General features: G+C 40.4%; 1 protein-coding gene across 4 annotated transcripts in view; it reads left to right on the forward strand.

The window, feature by feature from the left end:
- Positions 1–19,019, forward strand: part of RSU1 (Ras suppressor protein 1) — a 225,916-nt gene that overhangs the window by 113,161 nt on the left and 93,736 nt on the right. For 3 of the 4 annotated variants that reach the window (XM_039478766.2, XM_074404987.1, XM_074404986.1), the window contains one exon: positions 2,285–2,417. In XM_039478766.2, the coding sequence (XP_039334700.1) occupies positions 2,285–2,417 (133 nt within the window). Of the gene's footprint in view, positions 1–2,284; positions 2,418–15,054; positions 15,112–19,019 lie in introns of all 4 variants that reach the window. The other variant, XR_012518926.1, reaches the window with a different exon arrangement.

The raw sequence follows: 19,019 nt of genomic DNA on the forward strand, positions 1-19,019 counted from the left end.
CACTTCGGCCTCCCAAAGCGCTGGGATTATAGGCATGAGCCACTGCGCCTGGCCAAGAATGCATGTGTTTTTTCCAGACACCTCAAATTAATTTTCTTCATAGTTGATTCCATACTGATGTCTGTGGGCAGAGATTAGAGACAGGAAGATGACAAGAGGTAAGCATAGGTTGTTTCTCAGGTGAATGTTTAAAGAGAGACGGGTTGCACCCTGGCACTGCCATCCCCAACCGATAAGTGCATTGCTGCACGGTGGTCACTGTTGTCTGGTTTGTAATCCCTTCCCTTAGTTGCCCCGCCTCCTAAGCATGATGGGCAACTTACCATTGTGCACATAAAATATGACACATCAGAAACAAACTTGTTTGTAAATGGATGGCTTCTTTCCAGAAATGTATATTATATTCATTTTTAGGAAAAGGGAAGATTGGAGAAAAGGAATTCATGAAGGAATTATATGTAAGACAAGATATATCGAATGTAGCAAATGAGATTTTAAGAGGAAATGAGAATTATAGAGAAAAGTAAACAAGAGGTCAGTTTCATTGTTGGGACTCTTAAAAACTGTCTCCCTACGTAAAGATAAAAAACAAATATCGATGGCAGCCCCTTCCCAACAAGATCAAACCCAGGTGAGAGACTCAGCTAAGCAGAATGCATACCACCCCTGGGTTTTCATTTGCCCTCGGCAGCTTTCTGAGTCATGGTTTAGAGAATCAAGCTCACTAATTTCCCAAGTGACTTAATATCTGACTAAATGTTTAAGCATTAAGATGAGGAAATTGACAATATTGATAATCTTGGAGAGAAATGGTTCTGCTTATTTTTATACCGAGGGCCGACAAATTCTTTGTAGCTTTGGAAAGATGAATTACTCTCTCTTAATATTTAGTAGTATCTATTTTCTTTAAAAAGATTTTGTGAAATTGTGGTCATTTTTCTTTTTCTTTGTTTTTCTGAATTGTTGAAGTTCATATAGAAAAAGAAAGATTCAAATTATCTATTATTTTGTTTTAAGAAGCAATATTGGATTATCTTCCTCATAAAAAAGTGTCATTTATCCTTTCATTTTCAAAGCTCAGATCAGCTGGGAAGTTACTTGCTTTATGCTACACTTGCATCCCAGAATATGTTTTCATTGTCCTGAGTTACCACTGTGAAAACATAGACAGTAGATCCTTGGAACAGCACGTGACTTTGGTTGTGTCTTAGAATCATTGCTGTATCTCTAGGTTTAAACAGTCCCAGGCTGTGGACAAGAAGTCTCAAAATTGATTTCTTCCATAGGACTTTTAGGGACAGAGCTTCGCATACATCCCTGCTTCCTAACTTCTCTTTCTGTTTCTCGCTTGCCTAGGCGAGTGCATTTTAGGAAGTTCTTTCACACATTGCCTTTTCCATTTTTGAATATATATTAAAAAAAACAAACAAACCAGAGTTTACTGGTCATCAACAGAGGTGATCCAGACGAAGGGTACTTGCTGGCTCTTTTTAGGCTACCTTCATTAACTCAACCTTATCTAGACTGATCTGTGCCCTGATGACCTCAGCAGACACTGTAGAAGGAATATGAGATTGGGGGTCAGGTTGAAATCTTCACGCTGGCTTTGTCTTGGGTGCAGTAGTTAATTTCCTTAAGTTTCCATTTCTTCACCTATAAAATAATACTAATATCTGACCTTAGGGATTGCAGGAGAATGAAATGAGGAAATGATTTTAAATGGTAATTTATAAACTGATCAGAGCTAAACAAATGTTACTCTTTATCACTACTGTGTTAATGAGATTGATTTAGGGCTGATTCCTAGATGTGCCTTTGCTCTTATACTTGAGTAATGCAACAGTTTGACTTGGGTAATATCCCTGTCTTTCTCCATTCACATGCTATCTTGATTGATGAAAAAAGTGATGTTGATCAGATTGGGCTTAGATCAGACAGGACGAGGCGTGATGCGTACTGACATTGTCAGGATAGAATTTCAGGTGGTTTTCATATTATCACTTCTCTTAATCGTGAAAAAGTCATTTTTGTCTTGCGGCAAATACCTCCTTCCCTCTACTTCTTTTTCCGTCTGCCTTCTTTCTTCCTTCCTTTGTTCTTAATTTCCTGGGCCAAGGTACTGTCATGACAGTATACCTGTGATGACTTGGGATAAGAAATTAAAAAGACATCAGATGATCCAAAAGGTACTTAAGGTTGGCTGTGATTATTGAGAAGGACTTCTTAGACCTGATCTGTTTTGGATGAAGTGACCTTCACCTTTTTTTTTTCTTCATCTTTTCAGGAAACTTGGATTTAACTGGTCAGAAGCAGGTATTCAAAGCCGAGAACAATCCCTGGGTGACCCCCATTGCCGACCAGTTTCAGCTTGGAGTGTCCCATGTTTTTGAGTATATCCGTTCTGAAACATACAAATAGTAAGTAGACTCTGATTTTCTGAAATAGTAGACTGTGATTTTATAGTATTTATAATTATGCCTTTAAAAAATTATCATGTGACAGTATCCTGTTGGTGGCAGTTAACACGTAGAATTTTAAAAAGTTTTATTAAAAACTGCATGTCAGCCAGGCGTGGTGTGGCTCATACCTGTAATCCTAGCCTTTGGAGAAGTTGAGGCAGAAGGATTGCTCGAGCCCAGGAGTTTGAGACCAGCCTGGGCAACATAGCAAGACCCTGTCTCTACAAAATAAAAAGAAAAATAAATGATCCAGGCATGGTAGTGCATGCTTGTTGTTGAAGCTATTCAGGAGCCTGAGTTGGGAGGATCACTTGAGCCCAGGAGATTGAGGCTGCACTGAGCCATGATCATGGCCTGCACTCAAGCCTGGGTGAGAAAGCAAGACCCTTTCTCAAAAGAAAAAAGCAGAAACAAGAAAAAACGGCATGTGGTCATGGTCTCTATTTGTACATTGTTTTTCATTGACATTTTCAAGGGGATTTATACCAATTTTCTTGGGAGAATTTTTGAGGTATTAAATTAGTTGAATATTCATGGCACTAAGGGAATTCACCATTCATATCAGAACATTTTTTTTTCTTCTGTGAATGCAAAGAATTACAAGTGTTCTGAACAAAATTGTTAAGCAGTTTATATATAAAATCAGCAGAGAGTACTAGCATGCGTCATTCTATTATAGAGAAGCTTTTACTCTAGTGAGATGATAATCTCTTAGAGGAAAAGAAAAGGCTGGAGAGGAGGCGGAATCTGCCAGCTTAAAGTCACAGCATCAAAATTCCTCAACTCCTCACTCCAGGTGAAGGGAGTCTGTGCAATACTGTCCAAAAAACCTCACTATCCCTGCGTCTTTCTTCCTCCGTGTGTTGAGGTTAAAAGGAATTCTGCCACTTCCACCTGCTTCTGTTGTTACACATATCGTTATTTTCCTACCTTATCCCAGCCCCCCAACTGCAAAACAAACTATCATTTATCACAATGCTTACCTGATCCCGAATGCTGAGATCTAGTATAGTTTTAAGCATCTACAAAAAAGACAAAAACATCCTTAGTCAAATGTCATCTGTTTTTATGTCTGGTATCAACTTTTTAAATTTATTTTGTAATTTCCATGTGTTTATTTATTCATTTTGAGACAGAGTATCGCTCTATCACCAGGCTGGAGTGCAGTGGCATGATCTTGGCTCACTGCAACCACCTCCTCCCAGGTTCAAGTGATCGCCTTGCCTCAGCCTCCTGAGTAGCTGGAACTACAGGCGCGCACCACCACGCCTGGCTAATTTTTTGCATTTTAGTAGAGACGGGGTTTCACCATATTGGCCAGGCTGGTCTTTTAACTCCTGACCTCAGGTGATCCACCTGCCCCAGCTTCCCAAAGTGCTGGGATTACAGGTATGAGCCACTGTGCCCGACCTTATTTTTATTTTTTTTTAAGAGATGGTGTCTCACTGTATCACTGGGCTGGAGTACGGTGGCACAATCACAGCTCACTGAAGCCTCAAGCTCCTGGGCTCAGGCAGTTTTTCCACCTCAGCCTCCCAAGTAGCTGGAACTGCGGGCACACTCCGCCATACCCAGCTATTTTTTTTACTTTTTGTAGAGATGGAGTCTCCCTATGTTGCCCAGGCTGGTCTGCATCCTCTGGTGTCAAGCAGTCCTACTGCTTTGGTCTTCCAAAGTGCTAGGATTACAGTCGTGAGCCACCAGCCCAGCCTGGCACCAACTTTTGAGAATTTAACATTCCAACTATTGGAAGAAAGGTAGAAGATTGCTAAAGGTCACAGTTAAGAGTTTTGTTTTGTTTCTTTTCTTTTTTTTTTTTTTTTTTTTTTTGGTATCAGAAATATGTCACACACCCAGTAGAACCCTCTGTGAATCTGTGCCAGGCCAGTGGGTTGGGATCGATTGGCAGGACAGAGCCCTTCCCTAGAAATGGCTGGCTGTGTTTCTGCAGTCCTTCAGCCTGAGTGCCACGCTGCTGGTCAGACACTCACGGCTTGCCGTGTTCATGTTTCCACCAGACAGAAACAGAGAAGACAAGCTGTAAAGAACAGTGGCTGGCCCAAGCGTGGTTGCTCATACCTGTAACCCCAACACTTTGGGAAGCCAAGGCATGTGGATCATCTGAGGTCAGGAGTTCGAGATCAGCCTGGCCAACATGATGAAACTAAAAATACAAAATTAGCAGGGCATGGTGGAGGGGCACCTGTAATCCTGGCTACCCAGGAGGATGAGGCACAAGAATCGCTTGAGCCTGGGAGGCAGAGGTTGCAGTGAGCTGAGATCCTGCCACTGTACTCCAGCCTGGGCAACTCCGTCTCCAAAAAAAAGAGAAAAGAATAATGGACTTAAAACTAAATACACTAAAATTGCCAAAATGATACCATATCCTCCTATATAAAAGCAATGTAAAGCATGGTTTAGATTACTATAAACAACACTGTGACACTTACAATTTAAGTCTAAAGACTTGCCTTAAAGATAAAATGAGACAGGTATAGGATGTGTATTAATTGTTTCAAAAGCCATGTGGATATGTACAGTTATTACAGATTCTATCTTTTTTAAAAAACAATTAATAAAGCTCACCCTTGGAAATTAATTATGAAAATGTGTGAAAATATAGTCACAAATTAGCAGATGATTGTTTATCTTGTTCCTTTTAAATTGTTCATCATTGCTATCATGCGTTTTAGACGGCACTCTAATTTTTCCTTAGTAAACAGGCAGCTATTTAGAGCTTGGTTTGTACAGTATCTTGAAAAAAGTCATTCTAATATGATAGTATACAGAAAAATACATGAACAAACTCCTAGCCATCTGGAATTGGAGGAAATTGTCTGTTTACTATTCTGATTAGCAATTTTTCATTTCCATAGTCCGTTTATAATTTATAGAGGATGAGAATATGTTGCACATGAGAGTGCTTTTAATTTTAAAAGATTAAATTGTGAGTTTATGGATTTTATATTATCTCAAAGTCATTATTAGGTAATTAATCACCATTATGCACTATTACAGACTATTTTAATTTATTCGAATGTGGTTAGGATTCTGGAGAAATGAGAGGTATTTATAACGTAATAGATGAATCTGTTCCTATCTGTCTTATTAGCACCCTGTTTTGGGGAGTTAGGATAGTCCAAGCAGTGTGTCTGCTAGCTTGCTTTTTCTGTGTGATTTCCTCATAGAGCCCTGGATTACTTTTTATCAAGCTGAGTCAACACTAAAAAGCTTCAGTAAGCTGGGTGTGGTGGCTCCTGCCTGTCATCCCAGAACTTTGGGAGGCCGAGGTGGTGAATCACTTGAGGCCAGGAGTTCAACACTAGCCCAGCCAACATGGTAAAACCCCGTCTCTACTCAAAATACAAAAATTAGCCGGGTGTGGTGGCAGGTGTGTGTAATCCCAGCTTCTTGGGAAGCTGAGGCAGGAAAATCCCGTGAACCCGGGAGGCAGAGGTTGCACTGAGTCAAGATGGTGCCACTGCACTCCAGCCTGGGTGACATACTGAAATTGTGTTTCAAAAAAAAAAAAAAAAAAAAAGAGAATCTTCAGTAAGCACAAGAGAGCCATTGTCCCCTTTCTAGGGGAACCAGCTGGTTCTGTGAAGGCTGCTTTTGGGGGCATCTACATGATCCTCTGCTGGTGGTCACAAGAGACAGACTCCGCTAAGGCTGGGATCTGTTTTGAGTTCTCTTCCCTCCTTCTTGGGAGGGAGAAGAGGGTTGGTTACTTCGTGTATTTCAGTTTTTTGTCCTCCTGTCATTCTCCTGTAGTAGCTATCATCACCCCTTTGTCAAACATACTAGCCCAAAACATGGACTGTTAGCTGAATAAGACAGTAAATCAGACTCTAAGTCATTTAAAGAAAAAGTAACTACACAAATGCTGCTCTTGTGTTTCGCCAGATTAACACACAGAGATTTTTAGAATTAAGGGCCTCTTTATATGAATAGATAATGTACTATATTAGTATATCCTCAAATAATTGAGCCCAACTCAATTGTTTGAAGCAGCCATTTCATAATTAGGGTTTTTAAAATATTCTATCGAAAAGTATTATGCTAATTAGCAGGTACTTGGCTACGTTTTGAAAATGTTTTACATGTGGCAGCCTTCAGGGTGGGCAGTTTATTCGTGATATTCATGGTTTTTTAAAAAAAAGCGAATTTCATATTCAGTGCCTTCGTTTTAGATCTTCTCTTCTAAAACCTGTTTCTAATTCTCACTTCTTTGTCTCTTTTGTTTAAGCCGCATACATCCACTTTATTAAAAATAATCCTTATATATTTATCAGTGTCTGTGTGTTGCGGATGTGTGTTTCTTTTTAAATTACCATTAAGCATACTTTTGGCTTTTGCTCTTAAAATCCCTGTGAACCTCCTCCTCCTTCCCTCACCCCTTTTTTTTTCTAACCAGTTAACCCATTACTGAAATGAGAGCAATAAAGAACTAAAAAACTTAAACCGGAATGTTTTCATTCATGTCCGTGCTTGACTTTTATGGTGACCTTCCTCGGAGTACATCCTCAAGTTCTTCTGAGTCTAGGGCAGAGAAGATGGATGATCTGATTTATAAGCTCTAATGGACTCCAAGAGGAGATATGGATGCTTGAAACAAAACAGTGAATTCAATGTTTCAGTAGAATTAAAATACTGGGGATGACTTAGCTTCATGAAGACAGGAACTTGTTCCGTTAAGCAGGAGGGGTGTGGCCGGTAGGATGTTGAGGTATAGAGATTGCTGTCTTTGGAGTAACATTTTGGGCATTAATCACGTCCCATTCATCATTTCTCAGGTGGGAGCTGCTCTCTGTTCATCTTTTGTACCTTCCACAGGGGAACATGTTGGGTGGTGTCATTTAGTTGCCGGTTAACATAAAATGATGTGCTTGGTTGGGTCTTTAGCTCACATCCTACACACTCCTTTGTCTTTTTAAACTGTTGCTGAGTCATACAATCACCTGTTAACTCTTTATTTGATGGTGGTTGTCTCTTTGACCTCTTTTATTTCTGGGAAGCAGAATTATGATGGAATAGTCACCACTTGTGAAGTTTCCAGAGGTAGATTTTTTTTTTCCACGCCGGGAGGGGCAGTCGCATTGAAGTCATCATCCTTGACAAGATTCTTTGTGAAAGAGTGTAACTCACACTTTTCACATTTCCATCAAGGAAGGAGGATAGCAGTTGCAAGCCATTTTAAAAGCTGACAGGTTAACTCTTGTCAACAAGTTAACAAAAGAAGCGGTTTGACAAATGTTAGGCTGAAAATGCGTCCGTTGAAAAAGGTGTTTGGCAAACAGGCGTCATCATGAAAACTGCAGTTTGCCAAGCCTGGCAGTCCTAAAGCCTCATTTCCAACATGGCATCACTCAAAAGATGCTTCCTCGACATTCTGCCAGTCTTTTTCAAGTTTCTTTTCTCTCTCCGGAAAAGTTCCCCACTCATTTGTTTTTTGTGTGTTCCATTTTTAAAAAATCTTAAATGAAGACCAGCCATACTTTTACTCATGTAAGTTAATAGAAACATTTTAACAAAGCATTCTTTGGTGAATAGTGGGAAACCATGAGAAGAAAGCCGAGAATTCCTTTTTATTAGAAATCTAGCCCAATAAATCATCCTGTTTGATTTATAAAGAAGCATTCTTTGGCTGTTGGTAGTTGTTTTTCAAGTTGTTTTACTTGTGGAATTAAAGCTAAGTGATGTTTTATTTTTCTTCTGTACTCTGTGCAAACCTGTTATAAGCTATAATGGACATAAATGGACTTTATTAAACAACTACTATATCCTCCAATGACTGCTGACTCAGAGGCCTTGAAATTCTTTAAATAACTTCACCCATGTAACTGGTGCGCCAAAAGGCTAGAGCATTTCAAACCTAATAGGTGAGCCCATTCATTTTAAAACAGCCCTTTGCTACTGAAAATTATCTCAGAGAAAAACTTGATAAACATTACCCAATGAAGTATAAATGGATGCACGAAGCTAGCAGATGGTTTTATAAATATCTTCACACAGATAGAGGAGAGGGTTAAATTTCCAGGATCTTTCTAGTGGTTAGTAAATTTAGCATAGTGACAATCAGTGTATAGAACAATGTAGACTCTTCTTTTTCATTGCTGTATCTGAAAATAGCTCAAATTAAGCCACAGAAAAACAGTATTTCTGTGTAGTAGACATGAAAATGAAGAACAATTTTTCTTTAAAGCTTTTTGTTTTTTTTTCTTAGGGACAGGGTATCACTTTGTCACCTGGTCTGCAGTGCAGTGGCACCATGATAGCTCACTGCAGCCTTGATCTCCAGGGCTTCAGCCATCCCCCTGCCTCAGCTTCAATTTTTATTTCAGTTTTTTGTCGCGACGCTGTCTTATTGTGTTGCGCAGGCTTGTCTCAAACTCCTGGCCTCGAGATTTTCCTGCCTCAGCTTCCCAAAGCGCTGAGATTACAAGCATGCACCACCGCACCTGGCTTTTAATATCAAGATGGTTTTCATGTTTTAAAAGTTGACTATGTATTCTGTTCCTGGTGATATATATTTTCTTTGTAAATGCTACATATGTGTATTCTTTTTCTTTTTTAAAGTTAAAAATGCATTATTACATTTTATCCATAATACATGATTCCAGGGTTTGGCATCTCTGGACCTATTTGCAAGAAAATATTAACCAGTATTACTAAAAAGTATCATTTAACCCGTATTGCTTAAAAATAGCAGAGAAAAGGGAAACTCATATAATATGTTATATTTGGGGTGGTATTGTGTCATATCTCTTATTTCATGTTAACTTCAATGACAGAATTAGGTAGCATCACATTTTAAAACACAAACAGCTCCAGAATGTTTATCTTACTGAATAAAAGTAAGCCAATACGTGATACTGACTTTGAGGGCTGGGGACATTGGCTCATGCCTGTAATCCCAGCACTTTGGAAGGGTGAGGCAGGAGGATTGCTTGAGCCCAAAACCAGCCTGGGCGACATAGTGAGACTTCCTCTGTACAGAAAATGAAAAAAAATTAGGCATGTTGGCACGTGCCTGTAGTCTCAGCTACTCAGGAGGCTGAGGTGGGAGGATCCCTTGAGTCCAGGAGGTGAAGGCTGCAATGAGCTGAGATCACATTGCACTCCAGCCTCAGTGACAGTGAGACCCTGTCTCAAAAGAATTTTTTTTATGATAGACTTTTGATTTTTGGTTTAATTGCTCTACTGTTTCTATATGTGGTCATGAGCTATTAATTACCGTGGTAAATTGATACCTCCCTTTTCAGTATGACAGGAGGAATACAGAGGATGTAAGGAAGAATACCTAAGAGTTCTCGCTCTCTTCCAAGTGTTTTGATAGATTGCTGAATGTATTTTGCATTTAAAAGGATTTTTTCTTTCCTGCTTTGTCACTTGGTTAACACTATTACTCATATATACTTCACAGGGAGTTAGTATTTTCCCCTTTTTTGCATTTTCATAGTTTGTTCAATATATGATGTTTTCATAGGTGTTTGAGGCTTTATTTTCCTGTAATTTTATAGCTCGTGCAAAATGATTCAGTTTTTTTTAAGTGGAAGGCGCTTCTTCCCTTTTGATATTTCCAGGACACTTGGATTCTGTGAGTGGTAGCTGGGAACTTCCATCCCCATAAACCTGTGAAGGTCAAAGGTGAAACTCTACCGGGGCTTAAAAACCAGCTTCAGGAGACAAGCTGTATTTCTGAAGGCATCTAGTAAGACCCCTTTTTATAGGTACCCTACTCTGGAGTGTTTTTCACTGTGATATGCAATAGATGCAAATCAAGACTTGGAAAATGTTCCTTCTCATATCCACGTTCCTTTCTCCCCTGGTCCTCAAATGTGCTCCAGCCTCCAGCAGTCTATGCTAGCCCGGGAGCTCTGACTGGGCCCTGCAGGCTCAGGTTTGACCAGTGAGAAAAAGCTCTATGCGCCTTGCCTTCTGACTCAATACAATTCACATTTTATTCAGTGACCGGTGCACTTATCTTGGAAGAGTTGTGTATAACTATTAGAGGAGCATGGGGGAAAAATCTACAGCTGCTGCAACCAAGGGGGAAGGGAGATTTATCCTGAACCTTGCACTACAAAAGGCTTTTACATAGGACTTTAAAGACTGAAAGGGTCTCTGTTTCTGTCTGTCTCCTCCTCCGGTCCCCTCTCCCCGCTGTTCCCTGCAGTGTCCTCCTCACTTGATTGTTGACTGTCAAGCCTGCGTTTGGTATGCCTTATGTAGCCCCTAATGTGCAGCATGATACATTACAATATCAGTTTAAGGTAAATAGAATATAGATAATTTGTCTCACTTGACAGATGGAAAATAAGTAATAGGTAAACTCCATTCATATGCCAGAAAAAAAAAAAAAAACCCCAAACATCAAAATGTGTCAGGTTACCTTCTCTTCCAGAGGAGCCATTCTGAGCTCCCATTTTGGATGCTGTTCATTTGATATCATCATATTGAACTATTGGCTGTTGACCTCAATGAAGTGAACTTGGTCAATTCTACATATTGATTATTAACTCCTTGGAACCTTACAAGTTCAATGCTCGATGCTTTCTCTTCAGCTAAGACGAATTATTGCCTGCATTTGCTCTTTTTATTTGAGAGATAAATTTAAAAGTGGTGCTTTTATAATCAAACAAAACTGTCTGTGGTTTCTGATCGCTACACAGTAATAATCTTGTTTTATTACATGCTGGTTTTTTTTATTGAGCTCTGGTCTCTTATTCCGGCTGGGCGTTGTTGGAGGTTTTGTGGGTTTTTTTAAATTTTTAATTTTTGGCATTTAAGAGTTCTTCTGTGTTGACAGGTATTTCAGATTAGGATGCAAAATGCTGTGAAAGGAGTTTCAGTCAACTTTGTCAGATAAAAAACTTCAGTGTGAGTTATATTCATAGGGATTTGTCAGTGCCTCAATGTATTCATCAAGCATTAAGGAGGTAACTTTCCATATTTTGTTCTACTGTGTTTGCATATTATGTCACATGTTTATAAGACACTTGATATTTTTCAAAATGCAGTCAAGAAAATATTATTTTCCACTATAATAGTTCTCTCCGAGGCACATGAACCAGAGCAGCTCCGTCTTGAATAGGAGCTGGGTAAACTGAGGCTGAGACTGGCTAGGCTGCATTCCCAGATGGTTAAGGCATTCTAAGTCACAGGATGAGATAGGAGGTCAGCATAAAATATAGGTCCTGAAGACCTTGCTGATAAAACAGGTTGCAGTAAAGAAGCCAGCTAAATCCCACCAAAACCAAGATGGCGACGAGAGTGACCTCTGTTCATCCTCACTGCTGTACTCCCATCAGCACCATGACAGTTCACAAATGCCATGGCAGTGTCAGAACGTTACTATATGGTGTACAAAGGGGAGCCATGAATCTTCCACCCATTGTTTAGCATGTCATCAAGAAATAGCCATAAACATGGGCACCCAGCAGCTGTCCTATGGAGCAGCCATTCTTTTATTCCTTTGCTTTCCTAATAAACTTGCTTTCACTTTACTCTGTGGATCCACCCTGAATTCGTTCTTGCATGAGATCCAAGAACTCTCTCTTGGGGTCTGGATCGGGACCCGTTTTCTATAACAGTTCATTTTTAAATAATCTCATTTGGTTTTGTTTTTTTGTTTTTTTGTTTTGTTTTGTTTTGTTTTGTTTTGTTTTGTTTTGTTTTTGAGATAGAGTCCTCTGTCACCCACATTGGAGTACAGTGGTGCCATCTCGGCTCGCTGCAACCTCTGCCTCCCAGGTTCAAACGATTGCCTTGCCTCAGCCTCCCGAGTAGTTGGGATTACAGGCACAGACCACCATGCCTGCCTAATTGTTTTGTGATGTTAGTACAGATGGGGCTTTGCCATGTTGGCCAGACTGGTCCTGAACCCCTGACCTCAGGTGATCTGCCCACCTCAGCCTCTCATAGTGCTGGGATTACAAGCATGAGCCATTGCACTTTGCCTAAATAATCTCATTTGGAGCATACCCAATTCTGTCATTGTCAAAAGCAAATCATTGTCTCAGGTTCTAGAGGCTGGAAGTCCCAGATCAAGGTGTCAGCAGGGTTGGCTTTTTCTGAGGGCTGTAAGGGAAGGGCTTGTCTAAGGCCTCTCTTCTTGGCTTGCAGGAGGCTATTTTACCTCTGTGTTTCTTCACATCGTCTTATCTCTACATATCTCTGTCTCTATGTCCAGAGTTCCCCATTTCACAGGGACATCAGTTATGCTGAGTGAGGGCCCATGTTAATGACTGCATTTTAACTTGATCTTTGTAAAAACTCTATCTCCAAATATGACCAATGAGGACTAAGCTCTGATATTTTTATCTTGCCCAAATTCCTATCTAGGAGGTTAGGGAGCCATGCCCTGCAAACCATAAATTCTCATCACATGTGTTTTATTTAACCCTATGTATCCTGACTGACTTTCCAATCTGACTCTGGCGTAGACAAAGAAGAAAATAAAAATATTTTACCCCAAAACATGTTTCTTTGCCGTAATTTGAAATGGCCCTGCAAAGCCATCCTTTGTGGGGGAAACTGTGTGTCTGTAAAGAATCTCTGCTAATACAGCTAGATCTTTTTCCTTCAACACCCTCCCAATCTTGAGGAGATTAACTGAGAGTCTAGCACCTTTTATAGGTCAGAATAGGGAACATTTGCCATCTGTTGTTTCAGGAACCTCTGTCTCCACAATCTTTTATCTTAACCTGAGCATTTCCTTTGTATTAATACCAGGTCTTGAGTAAGATTTATTGTTACTCAGATGCCCAGAAATGCCATTCAGTTCTTTATGCATTTGTTCCTTCTCTTTCCTCTGTTCATCTGTAGCCCCTATACCTTCACAGGGAGGCACATTCTGTTTATGAGCCAGTGTGTTTAAATGGCTCTCTAAGTCTTGATCCACGCCCCCCACCCCACACACATATGCCTCATCCCACTCTTAAGGCTTGGGTTTCAACATCATGTGATTCTCCAAAAATGCACATTTACCATGGTTTCATTATAAGGAATGGCGAAGGGGTCCGTATTGGATTTTTAATCTTTTAAGAATGGACCCTATTAAAAGTTGCTTCGACTTTGAAGATGTGTCAGGAATGAAACGTACCTAACAAACCACCTGTTGGTAGAGAATTCATGAAGAAGGGTTCCACAGAACACCAGCCCACGTTGTTTTCTTCACTAGAATTGTAAGGAGGGCGTGTGCAGGGTGGAAGGTCTTTGTGTCACATCATGTGATGGGACCCCCTCCAGTAGGCGTGGAACCTGGGACCTGTGTGGTCCTGTGTGATGGCTGTTGGAGTTTTGTTACGGGAAAGGGGTCCCAATCCAGACCCCAAGAGAGGGTTCTCGGATTTCGCACGAGAAAGATTGAGGGCGAGTCTGCAGTGCAAAGCAAAAGGAAGTTTATTAAGAAAGTAAAGTGGTGAAAGCACAGGCACTCCATGGACAGAGTAGGACGTTCCCAAAAGTAAGAGGAGGACCGCATCAACCCTAGGTGAAATGCTGTGTGTGTGTGTGTGTGTGTGTGTGTGTGTGTGTGTGTGATTTTAAAAGACCATGGGAGATGTGCTCTGCTACAAGGGTTCGTGATAAGATTAATTTTCTTTATTACTATTACTATATTATGCAAGAGTCAATATTATCCTTAAAGCAAAATTAGGAATGCCTTTGTTCTCCAGGTATTGGGATATCGGGACACTCCCAAGTCTGGGTCTACTTAGTAAACATTATCCGTCTGTTCCCGTAGCTGTAAGCATCTAGAGACTAGGAATACCTAACTTTCTGGAAATGCAGCCCAGCAAGTCCCAGCCTCCATTTCCTAGCCTCATTCAAGATGGAGTCACTCTGGTTTGAACGCCTCTGAGGGTTTTGCCCTATAGAGTGTGGAATCAGATTTCCGGTTCCATCTTGGGGCTCTGGCCAATACTTCTAGAGCCCTCATGATTTGTGTCTCATTTTTCCTACTTCGGTCCAGGGGATCTACGGATTAGTGGGTAGTATCAAGAGACATGGAATTATCTTCTCATGTAATTAAAGCTGGTTGGCTTTCTCAGCATGCTGAGAGAGATCAAAGACGGAGTGCTTATTTTCATGGGATGCTGCACCATGCCGTCAAGACACCGTGACTCTTCCATGAAACACTAAGGAAGAAGGGGAAATAGGGAATATAGGACCCGTTAGAGGAAAAAGGCTCCAGGTAGAAATGGATTGAGTTTTCTTGTAAGTTTGAACTTTTTAAAATCAAAATAACATTTGTTTAAAAAAACATACAGATAGCACATACATTTACGGCATACACATAGGTCTGTTCTTAGATTACTCATCTTAGAGGTGGCTTCTTGTGCCAGTTTTCTCATGACAAATGAAGCAAGTGATCTCATCCCATCCACCTCAGCTTCCCCATCTGCCAAGCTCAAGTTTCAAACTAGATCATCTCAGAGGGTCATCCCAGCAACGATTTCTAATCCTCACTTCTTTATTTTTCTAGGAAACATATTTTATTATCGACATCGATTCGTTATTTTTTAAAAATTCAATTTAATTCTTAAATTTGCCTCCCATCTAGATTTACTTTATCGATTTTTTTTTTAAGGCAATAGAAGACAATGATGACCCTGAATATAAATTGTTGGAGGAAAATGGATCCAAGGTAAAATGACCAGATCAACCTTTTTATTCCATATTTTATGGAATATCTAATAGATGTTTGGCAGTAACTTATTCTTACACATGAATTCCTGACACTTTCGATTCTTCAGACTTATTAATCAGTGTAGTCAGCACCAAAGCAATTTTATGAGACTTACCAGTCATCAAAAATTTATTATCAGATAAATCAAAGAAACAACGAGCATCTTAATAGGATAGAGAAAGTGGCATGTAAAGGATCATTTAGGACGGTGCTTTTTGTCAGTTGTGCATTATATTTACAACCAATATCTGAGAACTTACTCATAATTTCATGCAAATAGTCAGCAGGGTGATAGTTGCTGTCTTAGGTAAACCCCTTTCTCTGTTTCTTTCCAGCAGAATGTTGTGTTTGGTGGAACTATAAGGCTAAGACAGCTAAATAGACACAAGCCAGGAAGCATCGTTTCCCAATGTTAAGCCTATAGCATTTATTTTAAAACAGTATCTCCATTGTTTTCTGGATTTTATTACAGTTACCGTCCAAAATTAAGGGTTCCTGAGCTCAGGCCTTTTGCTTGGGAATGAGGTGCTAAATTTGAGCTCTTTGTTTTGTCGTTCTGTTTTTTCCTGACATAGTTTGAGTATTTGTCCCCACCCAAATCTCATGTTGAAATGCAATCCCCAGTGCTGGAGGTGAGGCCTGGTGGGAGGAGTTTGGATAATGGGGGTAGATCCGTCATGAGTGGCTTTTGACATCCTGTAAGTGATGTGTAGGCTCTCACTCTGAGTCACACAAGACCTGCTTTTTGGTTTTTTGTTTGTTTTACTGAGATGAAGTCTCGCTCTGCCACCATGCTGGAGTGCAATGGTGCCATCTCAGTTCACTGCAACCTCTCACTCCCTAGTCCAAGCACTTCTCCTGCTTCAGCCTCCAGAGTAGCTGGTATTACAGGCGTGTGCCACCATGCCCAGCTGATTTTCATATTTTTAGTAGAGACGGGGTTTCACCATGTTGACTGGTATGGTTTCGATCTAACCTTGTGATCCACCCGCCTTGGCCTCCCGAAGTGCTGGGATTACAGGTACGAGCCACCACGCCTGGCCAAGATCTGGTTGTTTAAAAATGTGAGCCACCTCCCTCCCTCCTTCCCCTTCACTCTCTTGCTCCCGCTTTTGCCGCGTGACATGCCTGTACCCACTTCTTCTTCTGCCATGTTTGTAAACTTCCCAAAGCTTCCCTAGAAGCAAGCAGATGCCAGCACCATGCTTCCTGTACAGCCTGCAGAACCATGAGCCAGTTGAACTCATTTTCTTTATAAATTACCCAGTCTCATGTATTTCTTCATAGTAATGCAAGAATGAACTAATACAGTCCCTGTTTTTTCTTTTCCTTCCCTTCTTATTTTTTAAAACTTGAGCTCTTTGGAATGGCATGGGGAAATGGTGTTCATATTTCTTTTCTTGTGTCCAGGCTCCACGTGTACATTCTCTCGTGAGACGCGCAGGCCTGTGTCTGCTGTATGCTCGGCACTGTTGGTGACACCGCCTTAAAGATGTAATAAAACATAAGATTTCTTAAAAATCCAGTTTTTGGCTGGGTGCAGTGGCTTGCACCTGTAATCCCAGCACTTTGGGAGGCCAAGGCGCGCAGATCACTTGAGGTTAGGAGTTTGAAATCAGCTTGGCCATCGTGGTGAAACCTCATCTTGACTAAAAATACAAAAATTAGCCAGGTGTGGTGGTGTGTGTCTGTTGTCCCAGCTACTCTGGAGGCTGAGGCTGGAGAATCTCCTGAACCCGGGAGGCCAAAATTGCAGTGAGCCAAGATTGCAGCACTGCACTCCAGCCTGAGCAACAGAGTGAGACTCCCTCTCACTTAAAAAGGACTTGGATCTTTATTGTGCCAGATGAGCATGTTGGAGAAGAGTTTTTCCATCACCCTATCCCAGCCCTGAGTGTTCCCACATTGCAGTATCCTCTGGGGCAGAAGGATGGTGGTGGTAAGTCACGTGGGAGCTGAGCTGGCAATAGAGAGCCTTAGACAGAGCTACTGGGAACCGATCCAGACAGACAAGGCCAGGTTGCATCCCAGCAGAGATGCAGCCTGCTTTCATCTTTTCTGTCTGGAATGTTCTGTCTTGCCATCTTTACTTACTGAATACCCAGTTATTCTTCACGTCTCATGTTAAATATCGCTTCCGCAGAGACCTTTTCTTGGAAGCTTTCCCTACTGCCCATAAACTCTAGTTCCTTTTATCATCTTTCTTTAGGGCCTTTACTTTCATTAGTAGCAATTTTAATAATAATAATAATGACTGTCACTGATTTCCAAGGTGCCATCCAGACATTATATGCCTTGCATGCACTGTATGTAAGTTTCTCACTCAAGATTTATTTTTGTGAATACTACCTGTATTTTAGTTGTTAAGTGTGTGTTTTCTCCCATAAGAGACTGGGATCTTTTTGAAAGCAAGATTCCTTCTTGACTGGGCTTTGCACATGACATGCCTCCAATGTCTTATGTAACCTCTGGCAGGTCACCCTAATTTCTGAAAGGTAAGACCATTCTGGGATCTGGAATGTACCAAGTTTATATAGTCCATTGTTTTGTTGGTAGATAATAAACAGTACTTGAAACATTAAAATGTGTTCTCAGTGTCCGATATGCAGTTTAGATTATGCTTTCCCTGTCTTCCGTCATTATTTTTATAGATCTTTTTACCGCACTACTCTTAAGGTGCAAATAAAACATTCCTTAACAAATAAACTAATTATGTCTGAAAGCGAGACTTTTTTTTTTTCCACTGACATCTGAGGGATCTGAAGTTCATTTGTCTGCTTTCTCTTTGTCCGTTGATGGAATAGTCCATGGGGCATGTAGAGTGTGTGATAGTGCTTGTAAATGGCTGGAATATTTCTGAAGGATATTAATGGTAGTTATCTGTAGGGAAAGAAACTGGATGGCCAGAGGCAGGTGGGAGTGGGCGTATCCTCTTCACTATTCTTTGGACCTATTGAATGTCCTCTTTTTACATTTATTCACTATTTAAAAGATTATTTCTTAAAGAAAATACTCCCCAGCCGGAAGTTTTTACTTCTCCATGAAGGTATGAAGGACGAAATTGCAAAGAATGTGGCCTTTTCACCGATTTTGTCTACACTGTCTCCCGTTTTCATTCATTTGCCTAGATTGTGTGGAACTCCACTCTTTTGGTCTCTCTTTGATCAGGTGCACTAAAAACTTTCAAGGTGGTACCGCCTCTTAAAATGAGTTCCTGAATCTTGCAAAGAGATGATTTGAATGACAGCTTGAGAGAAGGTTTCCTGCTTAATGCATTGACCATCCCATTTCTTGGCTTACGCATTGTGAAATCTTGTACAGTTCATAACACCTGTCAGATAACATTAGATTTTCCTGTGTTTTTGGAAGAATCTGTGGCAGTCTGTTTTTCCTTGAGAATCAAATGGGAAAAGGTGGTCATTCATGAAGCTCTCACAAAAGAGAAGAATACAGAAAAGGCAAGAAAATGGATTTCTGCATTGAGTTTGTCTTTTTTTTGTTAGGGGTATTTTCCCACCTAAGACTTCAAGTGAGAGATGGGCTTTTCTATTTTTGAAAGGGCATGACAGTTTGAAATAAGGAAGAATGGGTCTTGAGAGAATTGATTGTGTCTTAAAGGCTGGAAATGGGCTTTGGATTCCTACATATGAGATGAGGATTTTTTGTATGTGTTTCTTCTCTCCTTAATTTTTTTTTAGCTGTCAACTCAGATGACGTGTGTGTTTCAGACTGTTTATGTGGGATTATGAGCATGTTTAATCTGTTCTTGTGCATTCCCAATAGAAACTGTGTGAGTGGTATGATCTTTTAATAGAATGTGTCTTGCAACTAACCAATTTATTTTGGTGCTAAATTCTAGATAATTC

This window comes from Saimiri boliviensis, chromosome 8 (genome assembly GCF_048565385.1).
Source record: "Saimiri boliviensis isolate mSaiBol1 chromosome 8, mSaiBol1.pri, whole genome shotgun sequence".
Lineage (NCBI taxonomy): Eukaryota > Metazoa > Chordata > Mammalia > Primates > Cebidae > Saimiri > Saimiri boliviensis.